Source organism: Muscardinus avellanarius (genome assembly GCF_963383645.1).
Source record: "Muscardinus avellanarius genome assembly, chromosome: 3".
Taxonomy (NCBI): domain Eukaryota; kingdom Metazoa; phylum Chordata; class Mammalia; order Rodentia; family Gliridae; genus Muscardinus; species Muscardinus avellanarius.
Window position 1 is genome coordinate 107189547 of NC_137788.1, and position 13218 is coordinate 107202764.

General features: G+C 40.7%; 1 protein-coding gene across 1 annotated transcript in view; it reads right to left on the reverse strand.

The window, feature by feature from the left end:
- The window catches only part of SPAG17 (sperm associated antigen 17), a gene marked incomplete at both ends in the record, with an annotated part of 222114 nt that overhangs the window by 143925 nt on the left and 64971 nt on the right, over nt 1-13218 (reverse strand). The window contains one exon of the mRNA XM_080691512.1: nt 646-832. Coding sequence (XP_080547638.1) covers nt 646-832 — 187 coding nt within the window. The remainder of the gene's footprint in view (nt 1-645; nt 833-13218) is intronic.

A 13218-nucleotide genomic window follows, 5' to 3' on the forward strand; every position in this document is an offset into this window, starting at 1 on the left:
ATTTAAATATGATGTAGACCTAGAACTGCTAAAAGAGGCTATTAATTAAAATAATTAATAAGATACAGATAATAACAGGTGGTTTCATTTGGATTCAAGAAAAGGCAGCAATGAATTACTTGTCATTGCCTTTGGTCAATCATTTTCATGCCAATAATCTACAATTAAAGAAAATTCTAGCTGCTCTTTTTAGGACAAAATGATAATGGGAGAAGTTGGAGTCAGAAACTTCTGTGCTCTGGAGGGGTCTCAAATTAAGTGGCCTGATTTTATTACCACTGCATTTCACTGGCGACAATAACCCCTTTTTACTTTGCTTTATAATTACCTCCGATTATCCTTTATGTTCCTCAAAACATAGCAAGTGCCTCAGTTGCCCAATCGGCTCACTATCTCATCTTCCATTTGCACTATGTAAATGTGCCTCGTGAGACACATGGTACATAAATATTTGCTAAAAACACAAATAAACTACAAATAGAAATATTTTCCTCTTAGAGTAGCATGAAGAGTGATTTGTGGTTTTATGAGGAATGAAAAGGCTGGGGAAAGTTGAGCATAATATTCTAGGAAGGGTTTCTTGCGTTTTGTCATGGGAGGTAGGGGGAGACGGGCAAAGCCAGCACTGGCAGCGGGCCCACTGACCAATGTAGCGCTTGGTCTCGTCCTCTTCTCCCCTGCGTTTCAACTCCGTGGTCTTCTTCACTGTGGTGCTGGCCTCGGGCTGGTCCTTTCCCTTTCCTTTCGGGGCCTTGGCATTTGGGGCCTTCTTCTCCTTGGGGGATTTTGGTTTCCCTTTATCCTTTTCTAATTTAAGTTTGTCTTCTATCACCTGGGAAGAGAAAGTACTTTCTTTTTCTCAAATCATACCATGAGCAAACAATGGCTTTTCTATTGTCAGGTAAAATAATTCTTTATTCTTTATTTCATTACATCACTCAGTCTTTCTTTCTTTCTTTCTTTCTTTCTTTCTTTCTTTCTTTCTTTCTCTCTTTCTTTCTTTCTTCCTTTCTCTTTATTTTTTGTTGTACTGGGGTTCCTGGAAGCCCTTCTACCTTCGGGCTACACTCCCAGGCCTATTTTATATTTTTATTTGGAAACAGGGTCTCCTAAGCCAGTGCATGCAGCTGGCTTCAAACCTGTGTGATCCTCCTGTCTCCGCCTCCCAAGCATGGGGATTACAAGCATGTGCCACGCCCGGCCATCACTCAGTCTTTTAATTATTTATTTTTTTCACATAATTTTTCAAGCCAGGTTAGTGGAGATTCCAGCCTGAATCTAAGTTGTGATAAGGTCCACCTATGCATGAGGACTGGAGGAGTAGATACCAGGAACTGTTTGCACAAAGACCCTTACGGAGAGAATTCATCTTAAAGGAAAGCCCAATTTGGCCTACTAAGCCATTTCAGTTGTTTAGAGGTAGGGCAGGAGGATAGTTCTGAGTACTTTGGGGTGTCAGGTGTTAGTTCATCTTTTAGATGAATACTGGAGAATCTCTGAGTTTCAGAGAGAGAGAGAGAGAGAGAGAGAGAGAGAGAGAGAGAGAGAGAGAGAGAGAGAGTTGGTGTTGATCATTAAAAAAAAAGCTATAAGTAAAACAGAGAAATAGAAAAGGGAAGAACAGTTTTATCTTTCTTAAAATCACCCTGAGAACCGGGCGTGGTGGTGCACGCTTGTAATCCCCGCGCTTGGGAGGCGGAGACAGGAGGATCGCACAGGTTTGAAGTCAGCTGCGTTGGCTAAGACACCCTGTTTCCAAATAAAAATATAAAAAAAAAATAGGTCTGGGAGTGTAGCCCGGAAGTAGAGGGGTTTCCAGAAACCCCAGTACCACCAAAATCACCCTGATATTGCTTTTTATAGTTTAAGTAATATATTGATCATTTTAAAGTGTAAGAGATTCTTTTGGGTACCTAACCCTGTTTTTATTATAATCCCACTTAAAAATGTACAGACATAGCCAATGGCGGGATCAGCAAAATACACTAGTTGGTGAGAAGAATTCTTTACTCATGGCTCTGGGGCCTGGCTAGATCATCATGTACCATGTAAAGACCCAATATTCCTACCATCTTTTTTCTTTCCAATCACTGAAGTCGATGTATGACATTTCATAATGTAATTATGTTTTTAATTCATGTGTTCATAAATACAAATTGGTTATGCTTATTAAAATAATATGGCAATACTAGATCATAAGATGGCCATACGGAAGATCTTGAATACACATATCTTAATATTTTTCCATACTCGACAAAAACAAAAATAAAAAATAATTACAACTATTGTACCAACATCTTGGACTCTGATGTCTAATTCCCTAAGGTCTTGAAAATTAACATTGAAAAACGTTAGGAATAGGAATAGTAGAAGACATGATGTTTTGGCAGTCTGCTAACAAATGTCACACAGAGGGAAGAGGAGTGTCTCTCCCATCCGCTCTACATGATTTCTGGCTGTTTGAGGCTCCACAAGCCCCAGTTCAGCCCTGGCGCCAGAGGATGTGTTCCCAGTGCCCATAGACTCTCTCTGTGTGTCTAGCACCTATGGATCCCCTGGTGGCCCAACCTGCCACCCCAGCACCTGGTCCTCAGCAGCAGAGGGAAACACCTTTGGAGGCTGTGGTGCACTCCCAGCTGTAGGTAGAGAGAGGTACAGGCTATGCGAAGGCTCCATTATTTCTATGAAACAGAGAAGTTAAGTGTGTACAGAGCATAGGCGAGTGGTAAAATAATACCTTAGAAAGTCTAGAGGCAAAGACAAAGAGGATACATTCCAGGGGAAGAAGTTCAGGAAACCAGCTCCATGACAGAAGGGAAAAGGATAGTTAGAAGGGAAGGAAGGCATCGCCTAAGTCAAGCTTGCCAGACTTGGCATGTGTATCCAAGTCCATCCTTTGTGATGCAAATGAGGTTCTCTTAATAATATAATATTAGTTAGATCAGAAGTTTCAGAAATTTATGGGATACCAGAACACATTACTCATCTATTTGTTTAATGAATACTTTTATGAGCTTCTATTTCGGCCCCAGGTTTCCTCAAAAGCAGAGGCTGCAGGTGTCACTCCCAGCCTCTGGTGTGGTGGAGGCAGCAAAGAAAGCACAGGTGGGGTAGACAGTGTGAAAGGGCCGAGTACTGCCACTTCCCTTTGCACCAGATGCAAATTGGTCTCTAAAACAGGACTGGGCTCTGCCCCCGTGAGCTCACAGCCTATGGAAGAAGAAAGATAGGAAGACACAACAATAAATAGGTAAAAGGATAACACATTTTTAAGGGATGCTATGAAGGATAAAACTGTAGTGATACAAACAACACCGAGGAGCGCTCTCTCCTAAGCTGACACAGGAAGGTCTTCTTGGAGGAGGTAGTGTTAGAGCCAAGACCTGAAACGTAAGTCATCATTCAAGAGAAAAATGGGAACAGGTGAAACGTGTGTGAAGTCCTCAGGCATAAAGGAGCTGAGTATGCTCAAAGAACTGAAAGGAGAGAGAAGGGCAGAGGGGAGAGAGTCCAGAGTGAGTGTGAGAAAGAGACCATGGGCCAGGTCACCCAGAGTTTGGAAGGTGGGGGTGCCAAGCTGCTATTTTATTAAAAATGCAATGAGAGAAGGCTTAAAGGGCTTCAGGTGGGGCAGAATTGAATTTGCAAGACTAGAAACCAGAAGACCCAAAATAAAACTCTAGTAATAGTCCAGAAAAGCCCAATACTGGCTCCTGTTAAGGTGTTGTCAGAGTGGAGGGCAGAAGATGGACTCGAGATCTGCTTGGATGCTGAAACTGCAGGAGTTGAAGGGTTAGAGAAGAGCTACGAACCCAGAGGCACATCCAAGTCCATGCCCTGGAGTTTGGTTTGAGCAACTGGGTGCTTGATCATGCCACTTACAGAGCTAGAAAAGATCGGACGAGAAATGGTTTCTTTTTAAGGTGGGCTGACTATGAAGAGGGATCATGTTACCTGTGAGATGACCTTGTGACGTCGAGGAACAGCTGAATATACAGTCTCTTCTCCAAAGAGATATGTGGCTGGAGTTACAAATTCAAGTGTGGGCAACACGCAGGCAGTAATTAACTGGATGGAGAGTGGTGAGTCACCTCGGGTGACAGGTCTTGAGAAATACTAGAGCTGAGCCCGGGGTCACACCACGAGATTAACACTTATTGATTGGTATAGGAGAAAATGCCAGAAGAAGAAAAAAAAGAAGTCGCTAAAAGGTAGGAAAAATATATATAGTGTGAAGCCAGAGAACTGAAGGGCGACAAACCAAATGTCAGCAGTGGTGGGTGACAGTAATAAGAGGTTATGGTAGGGTGTGGAGGTAGTAAAAAGGGAGGAATTCATGGCAAGCAGACCATTTATAGGGGGACCTGAGAAGTTGGTTGTGAAGGGGAAGTAGAGCTCTGAGTCATTTAGATGAGTGGACAGGAAGGAGTGTGAGGTCAGGTACGTGTGCAATGTATGTGTATAAAGTCACACAAAGGAGACATATTTGAGGACTGATGGAAGGATCCAGGGCAGAGGGGACACTGAAGATGTGAGAAGGGAATATCTTGAGGTGGACGGTTGGGATGAAATTGAGGAAATGTGTCAATGACTAAACATTGGTAGCAATTTTCCAGTTAATAAGAGCTGCAAGGAGAGGATGGCTGGCTAGCTGTGGATGCGATAAAAAGAAGGTCTTATTGCTACGGAAAGAATGTTTCAATTTTTCAAGTGAGGCAAAGTCAGCAACTGAGATTGGACAGGTAGGAGGTAGGAGATCTGAATAAGGGAAATAAGGGAAGAGTCATCTTGGAGAGTGGGGAAGCAGATATGTTAAAGAAATGTAGCAGAACTTTGCCAGTATTGAGCTTTCTTGGAAATATTGGATGTTACCTTAAAAATAAGATCAGTCAGCCAGGTGTGGTGGTATGCTTGTAATCCCAGTACTTGAGAGACTCAGACAGAAGGATCACAGGTTTGAGGCCAGTCTCAGCATTTATTGAGGACCTCAGCAAGTTGTTGAGACCCTTTCAAAGTTAAAATAATATATATATATATATATATATATATATATATATATATATGTATATATAACATAGGGCTGGGGATGTAGCTCAGAGGTAGAACACTCCTAGGTTCAATTCCCATTAACACACACACACACACACACACACACACACACACAGTCTGTTGCATTGTGTGAATGCCTCCAGTTATCTTGTGGATTGCTGAGTTCATCCTGGGAGTGTTTTGGTTGACATTTTTATCAATATATTCCAAAAGAATGACCACACAACTTTGAAGAAGGAAGATTTATTTGCTCAGTTTTTGGAGATTTTGGTTTCAGTCTATTTGAAGACAGAGTCTGAAATTCAGGGCATGGTAACAGAAAGTGTGTGTGTGTGTGTGTGTGTGTGTGTGTGTGTGTGTGTGTGTGTGTAAGAGAGAAAGGGAGAGAGAGAGAGAGAGAGAGAGAGAAGAGAGAAATATGAATGAGAAAGTGTACAGGGGAAACAGGGACCACATATAATCCCAAAACCACATCCCAGGGCCCCCTTTTTGAGCAACCAAGGTCTGTTTCCAACATTGTTACCTTGTTTCTATTGGGGGGTGTCATTCTACATCCAATACATGGAGGGAGAGGAAAGCAAGGGACTTGAAGGCCTGTAGAGGAATCACTGTAAGCATCTGGACTTGGGAGTCTCACCCAGATAAATAGCAGGGAGGGCACTGAAAAGAATCCGGTGGGAACCATGGATTGGAAGTTCTGATATAGTTGAAGAAATGTTATGGTGCAGATATTAGATTATAAGTAAGAGGAAAGGAGAAGACATTCCCAGGATTAGAGAACTGGAGCTTCAAGAGATTGGTGATGACCGGATTCACAATAGGATCAGGAGAGTTAGTGGCCTAGGTAAAGTGAAGAAAACGACCATCAGAGAGCTAAGAGCCAGAGAGAAGAGCACTGGTCACAGCAAAAGGACAGCCAGAGAGGAAGGGAATGGGGTAGAGGATGTCCTGAGAGACCGACAGGAGGGTCTGGGTAACTGAGAAGGTTCCCTGTGGTCAGGTGGCCGCATCGGGGTGTCAGGGTTATGGATCATTAAACTGACTGTTCTAATTTAGAGTTGAGGTTGTCTACATAACTCTCTGATCCCTTGACTTCTTATATGTTTTAGCCAAGGTTAATGGGTCTGTCCTATCAAACTGACAATCATATTTACAGAAGTGAATTAGCAAAAGGCTATTCGAACCATGGCTATCATTACCATCATATTATTGTATCATTATATTCCTATTTGCCGAGTTTCAAATAACAGATAATACATCTTCTTACGTCTCCACAATCAGTTTCAATGGGGAGAGCATTATTCTCATTTTTATGGAGGAGGAAACTGAGGCTGGGGGGAGGACAGTTTAATCGAGAGGCTAGTTAGTAAATGGCACAGCTAGCCCAGTCTTGCCATATCACTCCTACTCTTCAATGGGTCCACTGAGCCCAGGTCAGTGCCCCGGAGTCTGATGAGCCTGTAGGGCCTGGAAAGCTTCACACAGGGTGCTCCAAAAGCCAAGCCTGGGCCGTGGCACATTCATATACAGTGCCCACGCAGCTTCTCAGTGCACAGCTGGCCTCGCCCCACAGAAGCCCCAGCTTCACTAGTGACATTCAGCAGGAACTTTCACAATTGCAATTTTAAGTAAAATCACAAGGCAATTTTATGATCTGTAAAAGGAAACCAGGTTAGATTCAATTGTTCAAAGGTTTACCTAGAAGAATAAACATCTATTTGTGGTATACACTCATTGATATACCTTGTTATTCCATAGATACTTGCTGAGTATCATAGAAATTTCCCCCTATGAGCTTTCCTGAGATCCGAGATAGAGGAGGGCTGATCATGACTAAATAGTCAGAGTAAGCGATAAACTCCAGTGGCAAAAGCTAGTCATGCCTATGAGAGATGCTTTTAGACATCGTGTGTGTGTGTGTGTGTGTGTGTGTGTGTGTGTGTGTGTGTCTGTGTGTGTGTATGTGTAGGGGCATTTTACCCCCGAGCTATATCCCAGCCCTATTTCTATTTTTATTTTTGAAACAGAATCTCTCGAGGTTAATGAGAGTCTCACTACTTTCTGAGGCTATCACTGAACCGGTGATCCTCCTGTCTCAGCCTCCCAAGCACTGAGATTACAGGCATATGTCACCATGCCTAGATAGACATCATCTTTGAAATTCAACCTTATAAAAATCTATAAGATGGATACTTTTATTCTCAGCATATAAATTAAGACACACATTTTGTCCTAAGCCAGTCGCTATGGTAGATAGACAAAAGCTGGTTTGATTCCAAACGCTAAACTCTTCTTCTGGCTTTCTCCCTGGCCTTGGCCCCCGCCTCCAGTACTCCCTCTCAGCCTTTGCACACCTGTCCGCCCTCTGGCTCCTCTGGTATCTCCAGAGGACTCTCTTCCCTCAGCTGGTATTTCTGCTCCCCGTCCTCTTTTCCCACTCTCTTTCTGCCTTTGTATTCTTTAGCAAGGCCAAACTTGGGAGACAGGAGAAAAGTATCTTTAAACTATACCCATTAACACTGATAATGTGAACTGACAATGTTAATTTTCATTAACATTAATTGCCACTGTTTACCTACCTCACCTTCACAAAAAGTATATTTTGCGCCCTCTCCCTCACAAAAATAAATTTTAAAATTATCCTTATGAATTGTGGTTCATGTCTTTAAGTATCATTTTTTGGGGGTGGTACTGGGTTCCTGGAAGCCCTTCTACCTCCGGGCTACACTCCCAGACCTATTTTTAAAATACTTTTTATTTGGAAACAGGGTCTCTTAAGCCAGCACGGCTGGCTTCGAACCTGCGTGATCCTCCTGTCTCCACCTCCCAAGCACAGGGATTACAAGCGTGCGCCACCACGCCCAGCTAAGTATCATTTTTTATTAAAAGAATAGTAGTCAATATTGAAAATCTTAAGAAATATGAAAGATTATGCAAATCACCATAGTTCTGTCACCTAGAAAAAATAAGTAAAGGTATTTGAGGCATTCTTTCAAGTTAATTTTATGCATCATTTTATAAACATAATTTCCATCGTTCTCTCTATGTGACTTGAGTCTCGCATTTCCTTTGTACAGTAACGAGTCTCCAATCATTAGAATTTCAAGAAGTCTTTCTATGTAAAGAATTTTCCAGGTTGAGAAAGGATTCACTAGCTCACAAAAGCTGTATGGAAGAGAACGGAAACTCCTGGGTCCTCCTTGGCTCCAGGTGCAGGTGGGGATGCAGGTAGTATTATTTATGCTCCTTGCCCTAACAAGTCCTCTTTCTTCCCATGCTGAGCTAGGTGGTGGTCTACCTACTCCTCTTCCATGTCCGGTCTGTTACCACTCCTCTCAGCCTCATTTGAGCTGACCCAGGAGGTCTCTCTGCACTCACTCTCTGGACAGTGATTGACTGCTTGACCCCTATGATTCTATTTTGGTCCAGAAGTGAAACCTTTCCTATCAAGCCACAGTTATGAGGAAATTGCCTCCTATCTTTCTTCCCTTTTTCTCTCATTCTGAACGAGCCCCTCCCACTTTTGGTTCTATGTCTTGAGATTAGAGGTAGGAAGGGAGTGAACCAGATCAGGCCAACTATTTTCCAGGCTGACTGTCTAAATCATAAACTACAGTCTGTCCACAAAACCTCCGTCTCTGGCCTTTCTTGCTTCTGGATAACATAGCATGTATACTTCCATCCTACAGTCATCTGCTCACAACATAAAAATCTCAAAGGAAGGCCCTGCCAACCGAAGACAAAAATTTTGGAGTCGAGTATGCCAAAAGTCCTCTCTACTATGTTGGGAAACACATGTTCCCCAGCATATGAAGGGAGAGTCAAGTTCATTACTGAATACATTTTCTTTAAAATGCACTATGCACAGAAGCATCTGGATACCTCCTACTGTGAGAAGGTTTTGGAGAGGCACAGGCATTCTTAACCAGTCAAACTAAATAGCAGATGTGGGGGCTTGTCCTGGCAATAACTAAAAGTAGGGTTAGCATTCCATATGCTTAGTCGAGTATCAGGGGACATCTACCTAGAATCGTTAATTCCAAGTTGTTTTCTTTTTAAAGGGAGGGAAAAAAAATCTCCTTCTCTGTAACAAGGTAATCTAGTTATTTGGTACTTCAAAACATTTTAGATTATATTTTATTTCTAAATGACTTCTTGATGTCAAAATTCATATGCAATCAATAGATATTCATTTTTCTAGTCTTCCCTATGAAGGGGGGTCTAATGGTAAAAGTCAGTGGAAATGATGGTAAAAAGCTGAACTTCATTTTATTAATTTTTTTATTGCGGTACTAGGGATGGAACTGAGGAGCATTCTACCTCTGAACTATATTCCCATCCCTATTTTTCATTCTTTATTTTGAAACAAGGCCTCACTAAGTTTCAGAAGGCCTCAGTAAGTAGCTGAGGCAGTTATGAGCCTTGTGATCCTCCTGTCTCAGCCTCCCAATTACTGGGATTGCAAGCATGTGGCACTACGCCCAGCTCATCTTATTCTTATAGTTAGTGATTGATCTACATATTTAAGGTCCTTACAATGTTATTATTGAGATGGGAGAGGGAGGAAGACTTAAAGAGGGAAATACTTAGATGGACATGATGTACATACACAAAGTTATCAATGCCAATCACAGGGTCAGGCACGGGGAAGGTTGGGGGGAGAGCGAATGGGGTGGGAACCGGGGGAGAACTCAGTGAGTGCTGTGTGCATGTGTGCCTCCGTCACCCTGAACGTCCATCAAGATATATGATTATACTGCACTTAAAAAACTCAAAAAAAGCATACAAATAAGAAAACATGCTCATGGATATCCTAACTAACTCGATTACTATGGTTTGTGAAAACCGGGGTCTTTTCTGAGCACTCTTTTGGTTCTCTTTCAAGATATCACTCTTTCTCATAAACAGCCTAGTTTACTGGCCTCAGATGGTGAGAACCCAAGAGGTGGGCTGCGAGAAAATGTATGGGGTTAAATAAAATTGAGAGACAGGTTAAACAATATTAAGCAGATTTCTTTTCACAAAAATTTTTAATCTTTAATCAGCCACTGGGGCTGTTAAATCTCAAAGATTGTATGTAACACACAATGATTTCCAAGTTCATTTGACTAGGGGCCGGGTCTAAACAATCATAGTGATCACAGAACTTGCTTTGGAAGCAAAAGGTTATTTTTTTTAGGTCAAAGTAATTTGTTATTATAAATCTATGCTAAGGAAGTTATTCAAAATATGAAAAATTCCATATGACAGAGTATATAATTTATTCTATATATATATGAATAGCTTAATGTTCAACAATAAATGAATTATTGAAAAAATTACAGTAATCAAGAAACTCACATAACGAATAATGATAGAGGTAGAGAGTATGAATAGATAAAAATTATGATATATTTTAACTAAAAAAAGCTGGATTAAAATATTTTATAATGATTATAACTATGTAAAAAATAAATCCATAGAAATAAAGGAAACATTAAAATATTAACATTGATTGTAATAGGGTTATGATATTCTGAATGGTATGTTTTTCCTTCTCTATACTTTTTTAAATTACCTTTTACCTTACCCCACTCCTTCTCTTTTCCATACCTCCACTGCATAGAAAATATAATGTATGAAGTTTAATTAAGAACTTGCTTCTCTAAAGATGTGCTGTGTAAAGAATATAAGCTTCAAAAGTTATTGGTTTCTAGTAGTAAACAATTCAATCTTTAAGCCCCTGCACAATGTTCTGAGGTGCTTCACTGTCATCTTTAGCATCTTTAGGGTGCACTTGCTAGTTCAAGGAATCAAAGCATGGCCATGCCTGTGCACGGTGGTGTTGCAAGGGGGCTGGTCTGGTATGTGCCTCCTGCAGGACCCTGTGCGTCTCTGAGAGATCTTAGCACCAGATCAGGCAATGCAATCCTACCTCGCTATCCAGAACAACAGAAAAAAAGCACAAGCATTCTTGGGATAATCTCAGAAAATTTCATTCAAAGTGATCCCTCAGAACTGGGTTATTTCTAGGCAAGGCAGGTAGATGTTAAGTTAGGGTCCACCTTGGGCATCGGTAGCTCCTTAGCTCGAAGGCCTTCATTGATGGTGAGTTTTTTCCTGTCCTTGACAGCTATCCCCACATTTAACCTCAGGATGTTGTAAGCAAAGTAGTTAGCAGGACCGGGTGGCTGTCAGTAGATCACTGGGCAAAGCCATCAGTCCTATAAGGAAGCATCTCTAGGCAGCACCGTACTGTTTGTGAACCCAGAGTGCCATGTCTTGAATTTTGAAACCCACTTTGGAGAGGTATGTGCAATAACGAAAAGTTCAGCCTTCGGAGTCTGACAAGTTTGGATTTGAACTCCAGCTCCATCACTGAGAGTAGCTGTTTACCTTTGGGAATACTTTCACTTTTCATACCCTCAGTTTCCCCATCTGCATATTGGGAATGATTCTCCATAACTCATCAAATCATTTAAAGGATTAAACAATATACCATGTGTCAAGAGTTTAATAAAGTGCCAGCCGGTGGTAGCAAACAATTATTACTGGCCACGGCAACTATTTGAAAATACTACTCTATTCTAAATATCTGTGTCTCTTTAAAGTTTTCTATCAGTCCATAAAAAGCTTTCACTAATGAAAATCAAACCTGTCAGGAAAGCACAACTCTGTTTTACGCATAAACCAGCCAGGGAGCCTTTTATTTCCCCCTGAATTGCTGGGTTTCGAAGCTCCTTAGATCCAACATTCATGCTGGTAGTATCTGCATGTCGATAACCCAGCCTTCAAGCATTCCATCCAGTTAGTGAGGCAAGTTATCCCTTTCCTGAAACCACACGGGTCCCTCTACACTGAGTTCCTGATCTTCCTCTGTTTGATTTCTTAAAATAGTTTCTGAAGATTTAAACCACAACCGAATCAGAACTAACCAGTCTGTAATTTCCTGGTATGTCCCTATGGCCTTTCTTTTCAAACAAAACACACACACAAAGTGGCATAGCATTGGCCGACTTCCAGTGTTTTGGGGTTTAGACTGGAGTGAGCTGGAAACTGTGCAAGTCGCTCCAATTTCTCTTTGTTTTTCTTCTGGAGGAGGCCCTGGGCTGTTTGTAGCTCCATTATATTCCATTATCAGGTACTTTTTCTGTGTGGTACTGGGGATGGAACCCAAGGACATTCTACCTCAGTTCTATTCTTTAGTCTTTTTTTTTTTTTTTTTTTTTTGAAACAGGGTCTCACTGAGTTGCAGAGGGCCTCACTAAGTAGCTGAGGTTGTCCGTGAACCGCGATCCTCTGGTCTCCTCCGCCTCCCGAATGCTGGGTTCACAAGCGTGCGCCACCACGCCTGGCTTATCAGGTACTTTTAATTTTTAGTTGTTTTAAGAAAAGTTTACCAAGTACTATCTGTCCATAGTTCTTCATATCTTCCTTCTCTTGTCTTAATAAATTGTTACGGATTTTAGTAAAAAAGAATGTAAGGCAATTCATACTATGTACTTAACCTAGAAAGAGGAAGAACTGTCCTTTTATATAAAAGACATGCAAAATCAAAGGAAATATGGACTGCTTTTTTGAATTCATAAATTAGAGACATAATATATTCAAATTTGTAGTAATACCTATGTGAATGTTCTGATTTCTCTTAACTCAGAGGCAACTAACTCTAGTTTGGTCAGTCATTTAAATAACTAATAATTTTTTTGTATTGTAGCTGTTTTCCATCTATTTTTATGATCAAATATTTTCTTTTAGGCAAATTGTTCATATTATTGAAATATTTTGTTTCACAGTGAAGTGTTTTGCTTTTAAGTATGTGTTCATATTTAATATGTAACGTAAAAGTTGGAGGGAAAAAAGAAAAAATATTGGTGAAAATAAAAATTCATTAAAGTATGGTTGAGAGCAGAAACCAAGCAATTTATCTTCAAATCGTAAGGAATATTAAGAGAATACATGTGCCTAGTATATTGTTTCTATAAATGTTTGTTTCAAAAAATGTTTGTTGGATTGATGAATTAAGAACAATACTAAACTAAAAAATGAAAAATACATGTTAAGAGTGATGTAAGGAAAAGTTATTTCTCAACAAAATGCCCTCTTAATTAAAATTGTATAATAAAATTTTACGTATAATAAAATCTAATTTGGAATCATTTGGGGAGAGATAGATTCAGAAGTTCTGAA